Source organism: Synchiropus splendidus, chromosome 1, assembly GCF_027744825.2.
Source record: "Synchiropus splendidus isolate RoL2022-P1 chromosome 1, RoL_Sspl_1.0, whole genome shotgun sequence".
Lineage (NCBI taxonomy): Eukaryota > Metazoa > Chordata > Actinopteri > Syngnathiformes > Callionymidae > Synchiropus > Synchiropus splendidus.
This window is the reverse complement of record NC_071334.1, coordinates 71,512,437-71,532,237: the sequence shown is the minus strand read 5'-3', so window position 1 is coordinate 71,532,237 and position 19,801 is coordinate 71,512,437. Positions and strand designations below refer to the sequence as shown.

Here is a 19,801-nt window from a genome sequence, read left to right as displayed (position 1 = left end):
TGACGTTGGCACTGAAAAAAGAATATAGCCATTGAAAAACGGAATAGTGGCTGAAACCTTGTTGTACTGAGGTAGAAGAGTAGAATGGTATTAACATTAAGAACATATTTCTATTATTTTCCGACGTCAATGTAAGCTGTCCCTGTTCTAGCTCCACACTGAAGTTGGTTTGAGGTGGAAGAACTACAAGCCATGGCTTCAGCACTCGCCCCCAGCTGGTGCCACTTCTAAGGTTCAGCTTCTATATTTAACTTGTAATAAGCTTTTATTCAGCGCCGACGGAGACGAAACCGGCAGTGACGTCACTGCGGCGTCACGTGAGCCGATCTCACAGAGAGCGAGAGAGAGAGAGAGAGAGAGAGAGAGAGAGAGAGAGAGAGACCCAGGTGAACGTGACGCGTTGACTGCCGTCCTCCTCCTCCTCCTCCTCATCTTCCTCCTCCTCCCTCTGCTGGCCATCGATCAGCTGGTCGGATATCGCAGCGACGCTTGGTGACTGCTGCTGCTTCAGGAGGAAGAAAAGGACGGCAGACGAAGATCAGAACCCAGTCGCAACATGGAGGGCAAAGAGAAGCCTGCAGGTAAGACAGGTCCCGAGATGACGGGCGCAGGCGGCTGATCAGACGGGGATGGAGGAGGAGGGTGTGGTGGGCAGAGCGGCCTGATGCATTGTGGGTGAGAGGCTGCGGCGGAATTCTGCTGCAGCTGCTAGGTGTGGTCATCATGCGTGCGTGCGTGCGTGGATGACAGCTCATCTGCGAGAAAGTGGCGCATTACATTAGCATTCCATCAGATGACATCACTTCCTGTCCGGGGACGGTCCCCGTCAGGACGTCTTTTCGATTTGACTGCGGGCTCGCGAGCGCGCACAACTGACTCAGCAAACGTGAAACACCCGCCACGGGTCAAGATGGTTTTGTTGGTGTGGCGCGGGTGACAAGTGTGTGTGTGTGTGCAGAGGTGTGGTGACGTCACCGTGACACACTTGGGTCCCCTCTCTGGTTGGTGTGCCATATTGTCATCTGTGTGAGTGAACCATGACTCAGCACGTCCACGAGGGAGGGAAGTGTTCTGCTGACCATCACATGACACACAGGATGTTGACCCGGTCCTGACCACAGTTGGACGCGTGTGTGTGTGTGTGTGTGTGTGTGCGCGTGCGCAGCGGAGCCGGAGCTGAAGGGCATCGTCACGCGTCTCTTCAGTGAGCAGGGCTTTTACCTGCAGATGCAGCCGGACGGAACCATCAGCGGCTGTAAGGACGAGAACAGCGACAACAGTAAGACACACACGCGGGCGCGGGCGTGGGCGCGGGCGCTGGTGGCCGGTCCAGTCTGGTCCTGACTGACTGTCATTCATCACCAGCCCTTTTCAACTTGATCCCAGTGGGTTTGCGAGTTGTTGCCATCCAGGGAGTGAAAGCTGCACTCTACCTAGCCATGAATGCAGAGGGCTTCCTGTACACTTCTGTGAGGACACACACACACACACACACGCACACACTCTCAGACAGACGGACGGAGCTCTGGAGCTGGCGCTCAACTCACTCCACTGTGTTTGTGTGTGGCAGGATATCTTCACAGCTGAGTGTAAGTTTAAAGAGTCGGTCTTTGAGAACTACTACGTCATCTACTCTTCTACGTTGTACCGGCAGCACGAGTCAGGTCGGGCTTGGTTCCTCGGCCTGAACAAGGAAGGCGTTGTCATGAAGGGAAACCGGGTGAAGAAAACCAAACCCTGCTCGCACTTTGTCCCCCGACCGATCGAAGGTGTGTATGCGCCTCTCCTCTCCTCTCCACTGCTCCAGTGCTGCTAGTGACCCGCCTGACCTCCGCTCCCCTCAGTCTGCATGTACAAGGAGCCCTCACTGCATGAGCTGGAGGAGAAGTTGCTCAAGTCGTCGCGCAGCCCCACCATCCACAGCCAGCAGCGGGTCTGTGGCCTGGACCAGAACCAGGACCAGAACCAGGATCCCAACCAGGAGGGCGGGCCACAGGACAGGAGCCTGGACGACTGCACAGAGCATGAGGTGTCATAGCCCAACTGGCGTCCGCCCTCCACACCGACCACAACACCATGATGACGACCAACGAAGACCAGGATCCAGTCAGTAGATCGAAGCAGTGCAGGAGCACTGAGGACAATGATGACTTCATTTTTATGCAAAAAGTCTTGTAATATGACATGAACACATGCACTTAGCGCCGATGATGATGCTGACGAGAGTGACAAGGGCAGGGTGGTGACCTTGAATAGCTGCGGACCTTTCACTTCCAGGCATTTTATAATGATGAAACACATTTGCACTTTCCTGATGTTGCGCTTCTTCTTCTTCCTCCTCTCCATTGTGTGCTGTAATTGCACAAGGTCCCACCTGCTCCCAAGGTTGTGACAAGCAGAACCATCTGCAGTCTCCCTCGCCACTTCTGGTGTCACGGGCTGCACCTTCTGCCCAGATCGACTCTTCATACAGTAGTCACGCGCTGGGACCAGGACCTGGGGCCCGGAGCAGGACTCACTCTGTGGGATCGTTGCATGATGTCTCCATAACGCGTCCGCGACCCTCACTCAACCTACAAAGTCTGACTGCATGTTTTTATCTGCACTTTTTTAAAGACAAAAGGTGAATGTCGCTGCCTTCCAATTGGTGGATGTGGAAGAGGTGGAGACCTTATCCAAAGCTATTGACGATACTGACCAATGATTGACTCACTGAAGATTGTCATTGACATTTCAATATAAATTCAAGTATAAATCCAACCCACTTGCTTCTGTCGTTCTTGACCACTTGGATGTTGCTGCAGAGGTGAAGTGGAAGCCGAACCCTGGTAAAGAAGCCTGAGGTCACTGGCTGACGTCTCTTTGCCCTCTGACACGCGCTGGCTCACGCTCACGCACTCTGCTCCAGCTGAGGAGCGTCACTTGGCCACAAATGGCTTCAGGTTTTTGGACAGACTCAGGGTGGTCACACCGGTCAGCGAGATTGAACCCGCCTTCTGGACAACCAACGCTGGGTGGCGGTCACGCGCCGCGGCGGTGGTAACACAGGAGTCGAAGAAGAAGCGAGCCGAGCCACAAGCGGAGCGACGCTCGTGCAGTCCCGCGGCCCATCGCTGCAGCTTCACATTGGAAACGTCAGGACGCGCGGTGGCACATTCTGTCCGCTCGTTCTAGTGGGCCAGCACAGGCTGAGCTACGCGCCCAGGATGGATCTATTCGGAGACCTGCCGGAGCCCCAGCACGCCGTCAGCGAGCGTCAGCCTCCCGGTCAGTGATCGGATCCGCGTGTGTGATGCAGCGTGTCATCGCTCCGCTGCTCTCTCCCCCCAGGCCCCGCGGCGCCGGAGAGCAGCGTCAAGAGGAGACGCGACGAGGAGCAAGAGACGGAGAAGACCAAGAGGATGTGTCAAGAAGGTTGTCACCTGTTTGTGCCATGCGGTTTAGAGGCGAGCAGAGGGGGAGCAGAGGACTGCTGAGGCTCAGAGGAGGAGAACGGAAGCTAGGAGGAGGTGCAGTAACAGTGTCCTGTCTCCAGGGCTGCTGCGTCTGCAGGGCTTTGTGTCTGAGTCTCAGGGAGAACGGGACGAGATGGAGGACACTCACGTGATGCTGAGTGACCTGCGAGAGTTGGGCCTGGACCAAGTCCCGGCCCACATGTGAGCCACACTCGGTCCGGTCCGGTCCGGACAGGCGCCAGGTCCAGTGTCTGGTGGTGATGCCGTGCTGTCTCGTGCAGATCCAAGGTCTCGTACTACGCCGTCTTTGACGGACACGGAGGCTCCCGGGCCTCCCGGTTCGCAGCCGACCACCTTCACAAGTATCTGATCCGGAACTTTCCCCGGGGTGAGTGGAGACGATCCAGCCCCCCCACTACCCCCTCCTTGTCTCACACTGCTCTCATCTCCAGGGAAGACAGGCAACTTGGAGCAGCAGATCAAAAAATGTCTGGTGGACAGTTTTCGGCAAACGGATGAGGAGTTCCTGAAGAAAGCCTCCCGCCAGTGAGCCTCGTGCCTCTCTTCCAGCAGTCTGACACTTTGATTCTCACCAGCCGCTGTCACAAAGGAAGCCGGCCTGGAAGGATGGCTGCACGGCCACCTGCGTCCTGGTGCTGGACCGCACCGTCTACGTGGCCAATCTCGGGGACAGTCGGGTACCAAACCCCGCCTTTCTGCCTCTTTGTGTGTGCAGTCGTTGGTCTGCAGGCGGTGTGTCTGTCTCTGTGTGTGTGTGTGTGTGTAGGCAGTGCTGTGCAGGGTGGAGCAGACGGACGGCAGTCAAAGGTCTGTGGTCCTGGCTCTCAGTCAAGAACATAACCCCACCATCTACGAAGAGCGGATGAGGATCCAGAGAGCTGGTGGAACTGTGAGGTACACACACAGACACGCGCGCACGCTGGTCTCTCCCTTCAGTTCAGGGCTGAACTGGTCTGGACCTGCTTTTGCAGGGACGGACGAGTGCTGGGAGTTCTGGAGGTTTCCAGGTCCATTGGCGACGGTCAGTTCAAACGTTGTGGCGTCATCTCAACGCCGGACCTGAGGAGGTGCCAGCTGACTCACAAGGATCGGTGAGCGTCTCCTGCCGTGTGGAGGTCCGCGTCGTCCGTGCCTGACGACTGCTCCTCCCGCAGGTTTCTCCTGGTGGCCTGTGATGGCTTGTTCAAAGTCTTCTCCCCAGAAGAAGCGGTTAAGTTGGTCCTGCAGATTCTCCAGGTCAGTGCGCAGATTGCCCTTGTCCCGGCGCCACAGCTGACCACGGCCTCTCCGTCTGCCTGCAGGACGGAGGTCAGCTGGACTCAGCAACTCACCAACTTTGCAGTGAAGCAGTGAGAAGAGGCAGTGGAGACAATGTGACTGTGATGCTGCTCAGCGTGACAAACCCAGACCAGGCTGTTTCTCCAGCTGATTTTAGTTGAAATGACCATAAAAGAACAAACTTTTCCATCAGTGTGTCTCTTCAATTCAGTATGGAATGTTGACTCTGGAGTTTTCCCTCCGAACAGTGGCGAGGTGGCAGGTGGGCTGGGCCATCGATTGGCCGGTTCATTGGTGAGGAGCGGATCAAGTATGACACTCAAACACATTCAATTGTTCTGCAGTGGCTCATCTGAACTTCAGTTGAGGGTCACCAGCCTGGAATTGAGGCCGATGACAGGACGGTTACCATGGTAACACGTGTTCCAGCTGCTCACTGGTCGGTGGCCAGAACTGGACCTGTTCCATCAGAGTCTGGCTCACTTCAGCAGCTGCATCTACGGAGACAGGCGGCGTGAAAGCAAGTGGCCAGCGACATGATGCTCTTCACCTGAGTCCAAGAACCTGGAGGAGATGCTGGATACAACAGCAAGTCTTGTCCCACGAGTGGTGTGCAGCTCGAGTCATGGACATCAGGGAACCTGCTGAGGACCTCTGCCACCTGGGAGTGAGCGCCTTCACTCCTGACCTTCTCACTCCAGCTGGACATCTGCAGACCTCTGACCTTCTGCTCAACATCCTCCAGCTTCCTAGGGGGATGGGCACCACCTAACTACAGCTGCTCCTGACCCCCCCCCCCCATCTCAATGAGAAGCAACCGACCCGTCTCACTAAAGACTGAAGCTGGGTCTCTGCTGAGGTCCGTGTCTTCACTGGATGAAGCGGCTCTGGTGCCTGTGAAAGAAAGCTCCGTCAGCCAAAGCTGCCATTGAACAACGGTGAAGAAGACTTACAGTCTGTCCTGATGCAGGCACAGGACTGGGGTTGAAGGTGGAGCCACAGAAGGGGCAGCACTCGGTCAAGTGGCCGGAGAGGTCCACGTCCACGGGCTGAGGATGAATTGACGAGAAAGATGACCAGAGCTGAGGCGAGGCCAGGCGAGTTGAGGGTGGTGATGAGGCGCGCGCTTCACCGCTGGCTCCAGGCTCTCGGGAAAGAGGGCAGGGGAGGGGCCCAGGGAGTTCCTCTCTCTCTTCAGCGTGGCGTTCCAGTGGTTTTTGATGGCGTTGTCCGTCCTGCACCACAACACAGGCAGGCGCTCACCACGGCACTGCCGGAGGCCGGCTGCTTCCCGCTCACCTGCCAGGTAACAGCTTGGAGATATCTGCCCAGCGATTGCCCAGCTGGCCGTGGGCCCTGCGCAGGATCTGATCCTCTTCCAGCGTCCACTTGCCCTTCTTCACCCTGGGGTCCAGGTGGTTGATCCAGCGCTCGCGGCATTGCTTCCCGCTCCTGCTGCACATGTGTCTGGCCACCAGGGCCCAGCTTTTGATCCCCAGCTGTTGGACCAGCAGGACCAGCTGGAGAGGAGGGCCCCGTCACAACCCGGACAACGTCCTGCACCAGCGTACACCCACGCTCACCATCTGGTCCTCCTCTGGGCTCCAGGATCCTCGGGCCGCTCTCGACTTGGCCCCTGGCCGGGGGCCCTGATGGAGGAAAGGTGAAAGCTCACGTCCAGACTGCTCCCCGGACAGCGCCACCTGCTCTAGGGGTCCGCTGGGCTTCCAACACCGGACTTTGGTGAAGAGCGGAGGTCTGGTGTCGCTCTGCCGCCTGCGGACCGGTGCCATGAACACACACAGGTCCAGTGCAGAATCGGTCGGTCGTCATGACAACACGGCATCTCACCTGCTCCCGTGGCTCAGCTCTAATTCAGCTTTCACCTTCATGCTTCCTGCGGCACCAAGAGAACAGCAAAAGAGAAGCAGCGGAACAACACGTGACATGGGAGCCATCAACGACTAGCGCCAGCGAACAGCATTCAGCGGAGTCGACGCCAACTGTGACGTCACTCCCGTCTTCCCCGTGATGAATGGCTCTTCGGCGCTTCTTCTTCCAATCACGACGAGTCGGAGATGAGGACGAAGGTCCGAGACCGTTTGCGTGGTCAAACGAACGCTGCGTTTGAGCGCGCGAGCTAACGATGACTGTGCAGTTTGACAGGCAGGTGGCCGCTACTAAAACACCTGAGAGTAACGCTGACGTTACCACAGAAAGTTCCGCAGGTTCGGGGCTCTGAATGCGCAAGTCTTACTGAACCAACAGCCGAGACGTGGACTCGGGTCTGACTGGGCTCACCTGCAGTGGCGCTAGGTAGCGTGGACCCTGAGCTCACAGCTGGGTCCGGACACCGGACGAGAGTTGGCCGTTGGCAGCGACGACACCTGGGTGACTGGACATCACCTCAGCTCTGGGATAATGCGCCTCCGCTATTGGTTAAACCACCACGGCGCACGGGCCTCGGCTCCGATTCATTGGCTCTGCGCCCAGTAAGGCACCGCCCACCACATATGTATGTAGACTGTACACCCCCCCCCCCCTGTCTCCCGCTGCTCCGCCCCCATCGGAACTGAGGGAGACGGGCCTGCTGGGCCGCGCACATGGTCGTAGAACTGTGGTGACGTGTGGTACGTCATCAGATCTAACGGTGAAGGTCCCCTCCCTTCGTGGCCCGGAAGGAAGGGCCCATACCTCCGCGGGGGGGTCGACTCCACCGGCGCAGCCTCCAAACCGTCGAGACCAAGCTCGGTTTCATAAAACTGCACGTCACCCTCCTCAGTCGCAACCAAAGCAGACGCAGGAGGACGGGACCCGGATCTGGCAGTGCTAAACGTGCGGGTCACGTCAATGTCCAAGGCACGCGACGCAGGCGACGTCTGGTCTGCAGCATGGAACAGAACCTCGCAGGAAGGCCAGGCCACGGCGACAGCAGGTCACAGGCCGAGTGGCCCAGGAGGCAGAGCAGCGCCGCGTGTGCGCGCGAGACCCGACAAACGGAGCGCCTCTCACACACGTCATTATGTGTGGTTCACTCGCAAATCCATCATAAACTACAGCACAAAGTCGAAACCACCATCACCTGGCACCTCACGCCGTCAACGCACATGATGTGAAGGAACTAATAATGAGAGTGTCAGACACGGTCACTCACCTGAAGGCGTCCAAGAGTGGAACGGTCTCTTTCAAGCCCTGAAACTTGAACAACAAAACAACTTCCACTGTCCCTCGTTTCAGCCAGGCATTGACATGACTGACGCACAAACTTAAAAACGCACTCAGGTCTCTGAATCCATCAGACTCGCGGCAAAACGTCCACCTCAGCCTGTTGCTGCCGTCACCAACAGACACGGGAAACCTTCCATGAATGAGGAACGCCCTGTTCTATCTGCGGGTCCACCGGTGTCCACCGTCACTGCTGCATCTCCAGGAACAGCTTCTTCCCCTCGGCCATCACACTGTTGAACTCGTGATCAGCCTTGGGTGTTTGTGGGTTATTTTATTTTATTGACCAGGGCGAAAAATTGGATCCCGATTCCACCAGCACACAGCAGCTCCCTGCTCTGCCAAGCTCCAAAAGGCCTCACGAAAGCTCACTCGGGTTCCAATCACCAACTTTTTATTTCCGTCATCGTGTCATTCACTCCACTGTCTCCCGCTGCTTTGGAAGCCAAGCGGACACGTGTTCAGTCCCAGATCCAGAGAGTCACACCTGGACCAAGTCACCTGTCTTGTTTTTCTTGCGCTCCTCCTCGTGCCCATGGCTCAGTTTCCTCTTGGTACTCTCCCTCCTGCCCCCCTCCTCCACCCGCTCCATGCTGTCCCACACCTCGTCCCCCTCCTCCTTGACCTCAGCCTCGGCCTCTGGCTCGGCGCCCTCCACACCGTCGGGGTGCTGAGTGGCCAGCAGGACACAGTTCAGTCTTGACTTCAGGTAGACCTTGTGCTGGACTTTACGCTCCTCCAAGTCGTGAATCCGAAGGAAGCGGTCCAGTCCGCAAGAGGCCACCAGGGGCCGGTGGGGGTGGCACTGTAGGCCACGCACGCCGCCAGACAGCCCCTTCAGAACCCCACGGACCAGGCCCTTCCTCAGGTCCAGCACAGCCATCTGACCATGCGTGTTTCCCACCACGACGGCGTTCCCCGCGGCGGCCAGAGAGAGTGCGGTCAGAGGAAACTCGCCGAACTCTGCCTCGAGGACTGGGCGCCTCTGTGGCGTCGACGGATCGAAGACATGGACCTGGAGAGCAAGAACATGATCAGACCAGGTCAGCAGCTTCAAAACTGCCCGCGTGTCGAGACAACAAACGTGTGGAGCAAATGGCTGCTCTCAGTGGACTGACATCAATGTCCCGCAGGACCCGGATCGTCCGCTCCACATTAGAAGGAGCCTGTTGTAATGCAGGACCCAGCTCTTGGCCTGGGTTCTGACTTGCACACGGTCTACTCGGAAAAGGGCCTTTATGACGCACATTGTTGTTGTCATCACTCCTCTCCCCCAAATCCCTCGCGGTCCTGATCACCTGCTTCTGAGCTGAGCCGCTGGGCAACGCCTCTCGTCACCACCTGGCTCTTCAGCAATGACGGCAGCTTTCACGAGCGCTCAGACGAGAGTTGAAGCAGACGGCGTGTTCGCCCTGTTCACACCAACGTCCAGCAGTTGGCCATGGCACGTGCAGTCTTCTGTGTCAAACACACTCAGTGAGGACCGACCACTTGACGTCCCGCAGCTGTGTGGTAGAGAAGCGCTGGTGCAGGGAGCACTTCCAAAGACCCGTCCCGGATCTGAACTTGGCTGTCACATCAATGAACTCTGAATGAAACAAGAACCTTTTGGTGTCCGCAGGATAAGCTGCACTCATGAACACGTGGTCAGCCATTGACTCTCGCACTGTTCTGCAACATGTCAGCTCAGAACCATCTGGAATGGTTGCAGCGATTGGCTAAAGTGGTCGGTTTGTTTAATCAATCAATCAAAATCTCCCTGTGATGAGCGATGCTGTGAACGTGACGCGGGGGAAACGACAGCTATAAAATCCCCTTCATTTCGAGTTGCTATGAGAGATGCTCCGCTCATGATCGGCCGATATATCGGCGCGGTGGGTGACGCCGAGTCAGGTGCAGCGTTCGTCAGCCACCTGAGTCTGAAAGGTTTGAACACGCGCGGAGTGGAGACTTGCATAAATGCATGCTCCCTGTCACAAGCAGTCAGTGAGTAAACATATCAGGACACGGCACAGTCTCAAGTGATTCACCAAACGTCTCACGTCGAACTGGATGTTTTTCTGCCTCCTTGGCGATGTGTCTGAATGAAACGGTTCCTTTTTCCACATCATTTGGATAACAAATTCCTAGTCAAGGGATGGTGGGAGCAGTGACCAGCAGCAGCGATCCCCTCGTTGCTACGTGCTCCACAACAGACAAAAACCGAGACCCAGCGATCACACGGATATGGGCCGATGATGACACCATACGTTCTCTCGCGGAGACGCTCTCTTCCTCATTTCAGTTGCTCGTCGTCAGACACCATTCAACCGTCAATCGCTGACCGGTTCGTAAGGTGACAAGTCATAACATCTTTCTTTCCGCCACAATTCGCGGTACGAGGTGAAGCATCACGACGCGAAATGTCACGTGTTCCGAACAACACGCAGCACGTGATCCAGCGCGGTGGGGCTCCAAACACCGGCGGAACTGACCTGATGGTGACCGGTGCAGGTCACCAGCTTGTCCGAGTTCGGTATGAAGGCCAGGTCCCGGACCCAGTGTGGGCGCCGAAGATCCAGCCAGTCGTCCCGCAGGTTTTTGGCAGCGAAGACGGGTTTCTCGGGTCTCTCCAGGTCCCAGATCTTCAGTCCGTTCTCCTTTCCACCGGTGGCGATTCTGTTCGGGCGATCCTGGTCCAAGCGCATCCTGCACACGCCGTTTCCAGCGTCCAGCTGAGCAGCAGGTCGGTCCCCTTCCTTCCAGACCCGCACAGACCCAGCTTCGTTGCAGGTGACCAGAGCGGACCCGACGGAGGCCAAACCCACAAGGTGTCCCTCCGCCGGGTCCCCGCAGTTCCTCGCCTCAGTGAACACGCCCTTCTCTGTGCTGAACGTCTTCACGGTCCCGTCAACGGCTCCGACGAGCAACTCGCTCTCAGCCGAGTCGCCCCACGCCAAGACCCGAACCTCCTGGTCCCGGCTTAATTGAGATGTGTTGCAGAAGTTAAAGGCTCGTTTCCTCGTCAAACTGACTCCCTTCACGATACCGGTCTCGGAACCGAGCCACACGGAGCAAAGCCTACTGCTGTCCCCCATCGGACCGGTCTCAAGTCCACAACCGATCACGTCCGAACGACACGAGGCTCGTCTTCTTCTCCTTCTTTGAGGCAACATGCACTTAACAGCGCCCCCTACAGAGGCTTTCTATCACAAAGCCAGAGCAGAATACAAAGGTCAAAGTCACAAAACGTCATTCACTCGCAACACACGGGGACGAGTGTTCAAGTGCATGTGTAAGTAGACGCCACCACAGCGAGGAAGAGGAAGCACTTTAGAACAGTCAAGTGATTTGGACGCGGCAACTACTTCTCTAGGTCAGCAGAGGGCAGCAGGGGCCTCTGTCTACAGACAAGGGAAGAAGAAGAAGAAGAAGAAGACGGAGCGAGCAGGAAACGCGATGTGACGCGTGCGCACTTGATGCGGCATCACCATCTTGTGGGATAAGGTTGCGTGCTGTCTTCCAACTCTCTGCTGTCCGTTTAGAACTCAGGTTGGGTCTGCAGATCCGTCGGGTGGACGCATAAGCCCGTTGCCTTGCTGCGAACCACCCATTAGCTGGATTATGAGCGGAGAAGAGGACGACGTCATGTCCGGGAGCCACTCTGGTAAACAACAAGCTAACGCGATGCTAATAATAGCCTCGAGAAACGAGACTTATTCACCGGCTGAAGGTGGTTCAAGTCACGACTGCACCCGTTAATCCTTGACTTGTTTCCCCGTGTGAAAGAAGGAGGCGATCTAATGAAGAGCAACTAAGCATGTGTTCAACTCCACTGTGTTGAGGTCTACCACCTGACCTCACATAGGGTTCTCACAATATGCCACTCATGAATTCACAGTTAAGCGAAGGACAGCTTCTTCTTCGCAATTGCGAAACGAACAAAATCCAGTCCAATTAGTATTCGAATAAGTCAATAATTAATCAAATGAGTGTACAAAGTATTCGATACAGTGATCCTAACCGTGCCTGAGCTCACTGCCTTAAAGACGTTATTTTCCTATGTACATTTGCTCGGAATATTGAAGAGTCTCGTTCCGCCGCCGGTTGTCATCGTTCCGTCCCGACTGTTATTTGCCTCCCACCATGACGGTTTTCCGGTGTGAAGTAAGCGTGGCTTAAGTCCTCTTCGGTGTGGTGTGTTCACTAGTGCTGTGTTAAAAAAAATCGATTTTCCGATTCTGAATCGATTCGTACATCAATTCCATAAAATCGATTCGTAGATCCAAAGATCGGATTAATTAATTTACGTTTTAACACATATTCTCCGGGTCAAGTGCGCATGCGCGCACCTGGGACGCCAAAGTCAAAACAACATGCCTCCTCACAGTGGCAACACTAGCAACGTTCAGACGCGACCAAACCAAAAATGCGCTCGACAAAAGCATAGCAATTAGCATGTTATGCCTAATGGAGCTATTGGAAGTGTTGTAGTGCAGCGGAAATACGACCCACCTCACGAGTCACGTGACGCGACATCACCCAGCGCTCCTGTCCAAGCCATCCACCGGGCCACAACAAATGAAACTCGAGCGAACTTTACCACTAGCGGGTAATTCTGCACGCTCTGTCAAAATAACTGAAGCGATTGCGGGCTTCATTTGCAAAGATATGCGCCCGTCTTCCGTCGTTGAGAACGAGTAACAGAACAGAAAGTAACAGAGCCTCACTACGTTACGGTTTCTCGCAAACGTCTGTTATCCCAAACATGCACCAGTCAGTAAAAGAAAAGGTGAAGAGTAAGCTTCAGTCAGCAGTCAGGGTGGGCATTACAAGTGATACGTGGACATCTTCGCAATCTTACGCGAGTCTGACAACTCACTATATTGATGAAGAGTGGGACCTCTTCTCGTACGTACTACAGACCACAGAGAACTGTTCACATACTGCGCAATGACCGTCAGGTTGCTGTGAAGTCAATCACCAGCACTCTGTTGACATTTTCAGTGGCTGAGAATATCTTTTTTTCATTTTGATAATAACATAAAAATGCATTAGTATTAAACAGCATCATCTTTTGGGTGAATTTTTGATGTCATACTTCTAATAATGCACCAGTCCCATGAGCAGTCACATCTGGCGTTCTGTGTCTGGATCTTTATTATCATTTACTATCAATCCTTCATTAATTTCCTGTTGAATGTCAATATGATACTAGTATTAATACGTTGCGTAACTTGTCATGTGATTAAGGCAACAGCTCAGAAAATGGTTTAAATACTAACCTGAATCGAGATCGGATCGGATCGGATCGAATCAAATCGAATTGAATCGTGATAATCGATTCTAAGTCATGAGAATCGGAATCGAATCGATTCTTGAAATTAGAATCGATACCCAGCCCTAGTGTTCACTCTTTTGTGCTTTACCAACCCAGATGTGGGCACGCTGAACGAATCTTTCTCTCCAGATGAGGATGATGACGCTGTTGGGGGTAGAACTCCGGTGCTGGATGAGCACGAGTCAGATGGGGAGAACGTGACAAGCGGCATGGCTCAGTCTGAGGTGAGTTGGTAGCCATCCCTTCTGCTGAAGCCCTCCTGCCGGAGTCCTGCCACACATCACAACTACCCATTGGGGCTTAGGGTTAGGTCCTGAGGTAGGTGACATCAGTTCCACAAAAAGATTGTGGCAGCCACAATAGTGAACTTGATTAAAATGAGATTCAATCTCCACACCAGATGCTTCAGGTGCTTGTGAGTGTTCTGTGTTGTCATGGGCGAGTCTGCTAACAGGTGGCTGTCCAGTGCAGCGTTTTTCACCCGGGGTGCTGTGTGAGCATTAGTGAGCCGAGTGTCAGGTGTGGCGCGGGAAAATGATCCAGTTTCATCTCATGTGTCCGGAGATAGAGGCGGGCGATATGATGCCATGAAATCATGACAATGAGAAGGTGTTGAGGAGCAACCGAGGTGAGGAGATGATCCCATGGATTGGCTGCCATTCTTTCTCTCCACTCTACTGTAGAGCTCCAGTGTGGTGATGCGCTGATCCCTCCCTCAGTCAAAGCAGCGCTGCTGTGGTGCGCGGCGCTCCTCTGCCCACACACTCACAGCCAAGAAGCCGCTCACATGCTTCAACAACTTCCAGCTGTTTCTAAAGCTGATGCGCCTCTAACTGGACCACATTGTTTTTATGAAGCAGGTTCAGGCAAAGAAGCTGAGAATTTGTCTGGAAACTACAATCAAATCATGCAAAAGAGAAGTGATCCCATCCAAACAGTGATTTAAAGTCAGTCAACACAGCAATAAACCATGATATAGTTTGCCATATTGCTGCCTCTTTCTGGACACAAGGGAAACAAAGACATTTTCTGCCATGTGTTTCTGCAAACAGCCTGGCAACAGAACAAGCCAGTGTCCGCAGCTGCAGTGTTTCACCAGTGAACAGGGATTTTCTACAGGACTTTCAGCACGAGTGAGCTTTGGCCCGGGTTCCTGTGGTGGTGTGAACCAAGGCTGCCGTGGCCAGAGAGAGGTTGGAAGACACTGGTGTTGTGTGATGTGTGACCCTGACATCCCTTACAGGGTGACTGTAGCAACGACGAAGACTCCTCCCACCACATGGAAACTAAAGGAGCGGATAGTGAGTCGGAAGCAGAGCGTCGCCGAGTCCATGGCTGTGACTCTGATGCAGATGAGGGTTTACCACTTGCTCAGAGCGATGATGAGGCTTCCAGCCAGCACAAGAGCTACGAGGGCTCGTCCCAAGAGAAGGGCTCTCCAGTCAGTCGTGGCTCGGACACTGAGGATGGCGGCTCCAAAGTGGCTGCACACAGTGACTCGGACAACACCGAGTACAAACCAGAAGCATCCTCTAATAATGACTCTGATGCGGAGGGACGAGGCGACAAAGGAGCTCAGCCATTGCACTCCGAGGAGGAGGAGGAGGAGGAGGAGGAGCCAGGAAGGAAGCGAGGTGGGAGATGGAAGGCAGTGGTGCAGTCAGACAGCGAAGATGATGATGAGGAGGGTGAATTCAAGAGGTCTGCTGAGAGTGATAAAGATGAAAAACACAGCAGCGGCGAGGACAAACCTGGTATGAATGACCCCCCCAAGATTCCCAGACCGGCCTCTGGATTGCACTCAACCATATGTTGTGCACCCCACCACACCAGTTTAATAGCCAATCGCTGTCGTTTCTTTGCTTCTGCAGTGAAAAGGAAAGCAGCCATCTTGTCTGACAGTGAGGATGAAGACGACAAACCTGGTGAGAAGACCCTTCCCCCTGTTGTCGATGCATTTCACCCCTCTGTCTTTCTGCATCACTCTGCAGCAGGAAAGAGGAAGCGTTCCGGGTCTCAAGGGGAGAGCTCCGACAGTGACCGAGGATCTGAGGGCCCAGATGAGAGTCTGGCCGCCAAACTCCGAGAACTGGGGTCTGACAGCAGCGATGAGGAGCAGACCTCCCGGCCCGAGCCTGAAAAGAAGAAAGAGGAGTTGTTTGGGAGCGACAGTGAGTCTGGAGGAGACGACGACGACGAGGAGGAGTGAGTGATTGTTGTGCTGCCTCTGTGGTCTGCTGGTGGCACTCATGGAGATGGTGAACTGGAACCTTCTGCCTCCTTAGGAAGATGATTGCTGACATTTTTGGAGAGTCTGGAGATGAGGAGGAGTTCACGGTGAGAGCGGGAGTTTGTGTCGGTGCTTGATCTTGGAACTCCTTAACTTGTGCGTGCATGTGGACAGGGCTTTAACCAGGAAGACCTGGAAGGAGACAAGAAGGAGGCGGAACCTGAGCAGCAGATGGAGGACTCCGATTCTGATGAAGGTGTTGACCGCAGCGGCCACGAGTGAGCGTGACACACACACACACACACACACACACACACACAGTGTCCACGTCACCAAACCAATGATTTTGTGCAGCACCAGCTTTATGTCGGACTTTGACATCATGCTGGCGCGTAAAAAAGCCATGAGCGGCAAGAAGCGGCGTCACCGCGATGGGGGGACGTTTATCAGCGACGCTGACGATGTGGTCAGTGCCATGATCACCAAGATGAACGAGGCTGCAGAGGAGGACCGAGCTCTGAACGGACAGAAGAAACCGGCCTTAAAGAAGCTCACTCTGCTGCCTCAGGTGGTGATGCACCTGAAGAAGTAAGCTCCACCCCTCACCTTTTACAAGTGCGTGCGCTGGGGGGGGCATGTTTCGCCAGACTTGTGAGGACCAGGTCTTGATGAGCCTCCTCCTTGTGAGTGTGTTTGGGCCTGTCCTCACAAGTTTAGAGGGTAGTAGTTTATTGTAATTTTGGATTTCGCTGATTTGGTTCATAGTCTTGGTTAGGGTGAGCCATGTGGTGCAAGGCTGGGGAAAGGGTATTACGAGCTTACTGGTTCAATCGTGCAAAAATAGTTTGAACAGCATCAACTCTGGAGCTGTAAGAAGCTCAAGAATCATTGTGTGACCTGGTCTTGATATTTGAAGTTGTCTATATCTGTGTCTGATACATCGATACTTGGGACGTGTTTAACACCGTTTTCCTTTTGCACACTGTCATGTCATGTACATGATATTGTACTGCATTCTGATAGCCCCCCTTAAAACGATGGTGCGTATCCCACTATATTGCTGAACTGACAGAATCCCCTCTCCTGTATGGGGATGCCTATGTTTCTTTGGATACGGAGTACCCCAAACAGATGAATGGATTTCAGTCAAATATTTCTGCTCATGCATTGGCTGATGTAATGCTGGGGCTGTTCTGTATATTGGTTAGGATTCATGAGCACTCGACAGATTTCTCCATGTATTCCTTTGCCTTGCAGTGCACTGCCAGTCTGGTGGTTGTCATGTTTAGGCTGGGCAGTGGCTGCATGTGCTGGTATCAGATATAGATCCTGGTGCTGCCTCTGGGTTTCCCAGGTTTATCAGTTGATGGTTCTGTTCCGGACCATGACCAAGAGCACAACCAGAGTCTCTGTAACCACTAATATGGTATAAAACTGCAGCCATGAAAGTCCCCGGAGGAGCCAGCGAGTCTGGGCACCTGTGGAGTCCATCATAGCAGCAGTGCAGTGCAAACTCTGGTGTCTTGTGTCAAAAGTACCGTGAAAACTGCCAGCGGTGTCAGAGGTCCGCCTCCGTGCCGGGCATCAGGGAGTGTTTGCATTGCAGCTGGTGTCCAGTGCTGTCAGGAGCGAGGATTGGAGCAGCATGAGTACAGCAAAATAGGCCAGTATCTGTGCGAGTCCCGATACTGCTGTCAGTATTGGGACTGAAAGGAGTGTATCGCCTGTGCATGTGTGCGTGGAGTGAGCCTCAGTTTGAGTCTGTCGATTTTCATGTCGTCAGGGTCTGAGAGAACAGATATTTCATCCATGCTATGTGTCTTGTACTGTAGCATATTTGACAACAAAGCTTACCCACCTACCCACAACTACACAATAGCTGGATTGTTATCATTGGGTTTTAGTTTGGTACAAAGTAAAGCTGACGTTCCGCCATTTGTTTTAGATGGTTAGGTTCAGGGGGAGAGGCTGGGGAAAGGGTGGTGTCAATGACAATCCTCACTGAGTTAGGAAGTTAAGTGTGTGTGTGTGTGTGTGTGTGTGTGTGTGTGTGTGTGTGTGTGTGTGTGTGTGTGTGTGTGTGTGTGTGTGTGTGTGTGTGTGTGTGTGTGTGTGTGTGTGTGTGTGTGTGTGTGTGTGTGTGTGTGTGTGTGTGTGTGTGTGTGTGTGTGTGTGTGTGTGTGTGTGTGTGTGTGTGTGTGTTAGACAGGACTTGAAGGAAACCTTCATCGACAGTGGAGTCATGTCCGCCATCAAAGAATGGATCAGTCCTCTGCCTGACAAGTCTCTTCCTGCTCTGAGGATCCGGGAGGAGCTGCTGCGTATCCTGCAGGAGGTCCGTGGTCCTGGCTCGGTCTGTGTGTGGTGACCTCAGCGTGGCTCTGCTTCCTCCGCAGCTCCCCAGTGTGAGTCAGGAGACGCTGAAGCACAGCGGGATTGGCCGCGCCGTCATGTTTCTCTACAAGCATCCCAAAGAGTCTCGGCCCAACAAAGACCTGGCCCTCAAACTCATCAGTGAGTTCCCTCTGCCGCTGGCCGGCTCCTTGTGTCGCCTGTGTCACGCGTGTGTCATCCCTTCAGACGAGTGGTCGCGGCCCATCTTTGGCCTCACCTCCAACTACAAAGGCATGACCAGAGAGGAGCGGCAGCAGCGGGACCTGGACCAACAGATGCCACAGAGGCGTCGCCTGAGGTACGACTGGTGACCTCCTCGCTGCTCCTCAACTTCTCCCTCTGTCAGTGGTGGAGCGGTGGCTGCAGCAGGCTCTGCCACCTTCATCTTTCCTGCTTGAACTTTATGACCTCTCTCTCTTCCCCTGTCCTCCTCATCCCTCCATCCAATCCACCTCCCCTCCTGCCGCCTAGTCATCCTCAGAAGGTGGAGAAGGCGCAAGAACCTGATGTTTTCTCCCCACCACTCAGGTTCAGTGTTTCTTGCATGTGGTCATGTGGCTTGAGGTTGGAGCTCCCTCCAAACCCATTTGCGATTGCATCACTAACAATGGGGGCTGGCTCAGAAGCTGTGGTTCCCCTGGTGGCGCTGTGCTGACTGGACTCTCAAGTCTGATTTTGTGTGTCCAGTTCAGGAGGCCAAACCCCTCGCAGAGACCTGGAGAAACAGCTGACTGGAGAGGAGAAGTAAGTCTGGATCACCCGGTGCTTGGCAGACTGTGACCCCATCCATGACCCCATGATGCCTGCAGAGCCCTGCGCCCCGGTGACCCCGGCTTCTGTGCTCGAGCTCGCGTGCCCATGCCGTCCAACAAGGACTACGTGGTCCGGCCCAAGTGGAACGTGGAGATGGAGTCCAACCGGGTGAGTGTGTGCGTGTGCTGGAGGAAGAAGGGGGCGGAACCGATCCTGACTCCAGCGTGACAGTCCATGTCAAAGTGGATGACGGATGACGTGTAGAAATGTACGGCCAACCTTTGAAACCATGCGGTCAGACGCCACCCGCTGGCTGCGTCTTCACTCACAGGTGGCCGCCCCATGTAACCTGAGCCCGAAATCCAATTCCAAAATCAATTTGATTCGCATTTCATGTACAAACCGACTGGATTTGCATCAGAAATGCTACTTTCCTTGGTGAGTTTTACGCTGCAAGCCACTACTTTCCTTTTCCCACAATGCTCGTGGCTTCACCTTCAGCCAAACACAGCAGTGAGACCTTGGCAACCAACAGATCAAATGATAGTCAAGTGCGCTAAACTGAAATATAAGGGCATGCGTGTAAAGTAAAGTAGCGTGAAACAGAAAACAGAATGACCCATATGTAAACTGCACAAACAAACAGAAACAGCAACATACAGCAGCTGGGGAGCTTATTGCTCAGTCGGAGGTAGTTTAGCAGTGTGAGGGCCAGCAGGACACAGCGGTTCCTGAATCTGGTGGATCCTGCTGAACCTTCTGCCAGAAGATGTGCCTTGTTGTCACGTGTCCCGTTCACTGGTGACGCGGCCGCAGTAGTGACAGGATAGAAACTGAAGGAATATGGAGGACGGGCCGGGAACTAGCCACAAGAAAAACAAACCTCCTGTGAAAAAAAGGCTCGCATTCCCTTGTGTGGCTGTATTTTGGATTCAAACCAGACGACGAGCGTCAGTCTCAGGCGGTTAGCAAGATGTGTTTTTCACTCGTCGCAGCACAGCAAGGTAACACCATAAATGAGGGATGCTCCGATCGATCGGCCACAGATCATGATCGGCCGACATCATCGTGACCGGTGAATGCTGACTGCCGCTCACTGGGCAGCAGCACGTCTGCTGTGGAGCT

The 19,801-nt window shown here is 54.3% G+C and overlaps 5 protein-coding genes across 11 annotated transcripts in view; 3 read left to right on the top strand and 2 right to left on the bottom strand.

Annotated features, from left to right (window-relative positions):
- Nucleotides 1-354: 354 nt before the first annotated feature.
- On the top strand, nucleotides 355-2,772 carry LOC128753465 (fibroblast growth factor 12-like). Of its 3 annotated transcripts, none has more exons than XM_053855387.1 (5): nucleotides 355-581; nucleotides 1,166-1,279; nucleotides 1,366-1,469; nucleotides 1,655-1,769; nucleotides 1,845-2,772. In XM_053855387.1, exons 1-5 carry the CDS (start codon nucleotides 557-559, stop codon nucleotides 2,036-2,038), a joined length of 552 nt encoding a protein of 183 aa, XP_053711362.1. In that variant the 5' UTR covers nucleotides 355-556; the 3' UTR covers nucleotides 2,039-2,772. The 3 variants fall into 3 exon arrangements, with proteins under 3 accessions (XP_053711362.1, XP_053711212.1, XP_053711294.1); XM_053855237.1 differs by having other exon boundaries at nucleotides 1,366-1,589; XM_053855319.1 differs by having other exon boundaries at nucleotides 1,571-1,769; nucleotides 1,845-2,771.
- A 275-nt stretch (nucleotides 2,773-3,047) lies between these two features.
- On the top strand, nucleotides 3,048-4,990 carry ilkap (integrin-linked kinase-associated serine/threonine phosphatase). Of its 2 annotated transcripts, none has more exons than XR_008413852.1 (10): nucleotides 3,048-3,267; nucleotides 3,331-3,414; nucleotides 3,536-3,656; nucleotides 3,737-3,843; nucleotides 3,908-4,001; nucleotides 4,066-4,153; nucleotides 4,243-4,365; nucleotides 4,448-4,567; nucleotides 4,631-4,712; nucleotides 4,778-4,924. XR_008413852.1 is itself a non-coding variant. In XM_053854938.1 (10 exons), exons 1-10 carry the CDS (start codon nucleotides 3,207-3,209, stop codon nucleotides 4,913-4,915), a joined length of 1,023 nt encoding a protein of 340 aa, XP_053710913.1. In that variant the 5' UTR covers nucleotides 3,048-3,206; the 3' UTR covers nucleotides 4,916-4,990. The 2 variants fall into 2 exon arrangements, 1 of the variants encoding a protein (XP_053710913.1); XM_053854938.1 differs by having other exon boundaries at nucleotides 4,243-4,370; nucleotides 4,778-4,990.
- LOC128753394 (uncharacterized) lies at nucleotides 3,715-7,149 on the bottom strand. The gene is made up of 9 exons (XM_053855108.1): nucleotides 7,056-7,149; nucleotides 6,606-6,651; nucleotides 6,338-6,530; nucleotides 6,054-6,274; nucleotides 5,887-5,989; nucleotides 5,708-5,803; nucleotides 5,577-5,648; nucleotides 5,319-5,499; nucleotides 3,715-5,251 (listed from the first exon to the last, which is right to left on the bottom strand). The coding sequence occupies exons 2-9, from the start codon at nucleotides 6,644-6,646 to the stop codon at nucleotides 5,160-5,162; spliced, it is 999 nt and encodes a 332-aa protein (XP_053711083.1). The 5' UTR covers nucleotides 6,647-6,651; nucleotides 7,056-7,149; the 3' UTR covers nucleotides 3,715-5,159.
- A 1,306-nt stretch (nucleotides 7,150-8,455) lies between these two features.
- Nucleotides 8,456-11,181, bottom strand: wdr74 (WD repeat domain 74). Its single transcript, XM_053854861.1, has 2 exons — nucleotides 10,454-11,181; nucleotides 8,456-8,994 (listed from the first exon to the last, which is right to left on the bottom strand). Exons 1-2 carry the CDS (start codon nucleotides 11,132-11,134, stop codon nucleotides 8,461-8,463), a joined length of 1,215 nt encoding a protein of 404 aa, XP_053710836.1. The 5' UTR covers nucleotides 11,135-11,181; the 3' UTR covers nucleotides 8,456-8,460.
- A 56-nt stretch (nucleotides 11,182-11,237) lies between these two features.
- Nucleotides 11,238-19,801, top strand: part of LOC128752806 (protein IWS1 homolog) — a 9,778-nt gene continuing 1,214 nt past the window's right edge. Inside the window, exons 1-13 of one of the 4 annotated variants that reach the window (XM_053854481.1) lie at nucleotides 11,238-11,625; nucleotides 13,429-13,523; nucleotides 14,543-15,053; nucleotides 15,171-15,224; nucleotides 15,291-15,504; nucleotides 15,585-15,636; nucleotides 15,704-15,807; nucleotides 15,884-16,117; nucleotides 17,735-17,864; nucleotides 17,926-18,221; nucleotides 18,395-18,451; nucleotides 18,611-18,667; nucleotides 18,733-19,801. The exon at nucleotides 18,733-19,801 is cut by the window's right edge and continues 1,050 nt beyond it. In XM_053854481.1, the coding sequence (XP_053710456.1) occupies nucleotides 11,583-11,625; nucleotides 13,429-13,523; nucleotides 14,543-15,053; nucleotides 15,171-15,224; nucleotides 15,291-15,504; nucleotides 15,585-15,636; nucleotides 15,704-15,807; nucleotides 15,884-16,117; nucleotides 17,735-17,864; nucleotides 17,926-18,221; nucleotides 18,395-18,451; nucleotides 18,611-18,667; nucleotides 18,733-18,904 (2,019 nt within the window). In that variant the 5' untranslated portion in view covers nucleotides 11,238-11,582 and the 3' untranslated portion in view covers nucleotides 18,905-19,801. The remainder of the gene's footprint in view (nucleotides 11,626-13,428; nucleotides 13,524-14,542; nucleotides 15,054-15,170; nucleotides 15,225-15,290; nucleotides 15,505-15,584; nucleotides 15,637-15,703; nucleotides 15,808-15,883; nucleotides 16,118-17,734; nucleotides 17,865-17,925; nucleotides 18,222-18,394; nucleotides 18,452-18,610; nucleotides 18,668-18,732) is intronic. The other 3 variants (XR_008413718.1, XR_008413713.1, XM_053854610.1) reach the window with 3 other exon arrangements.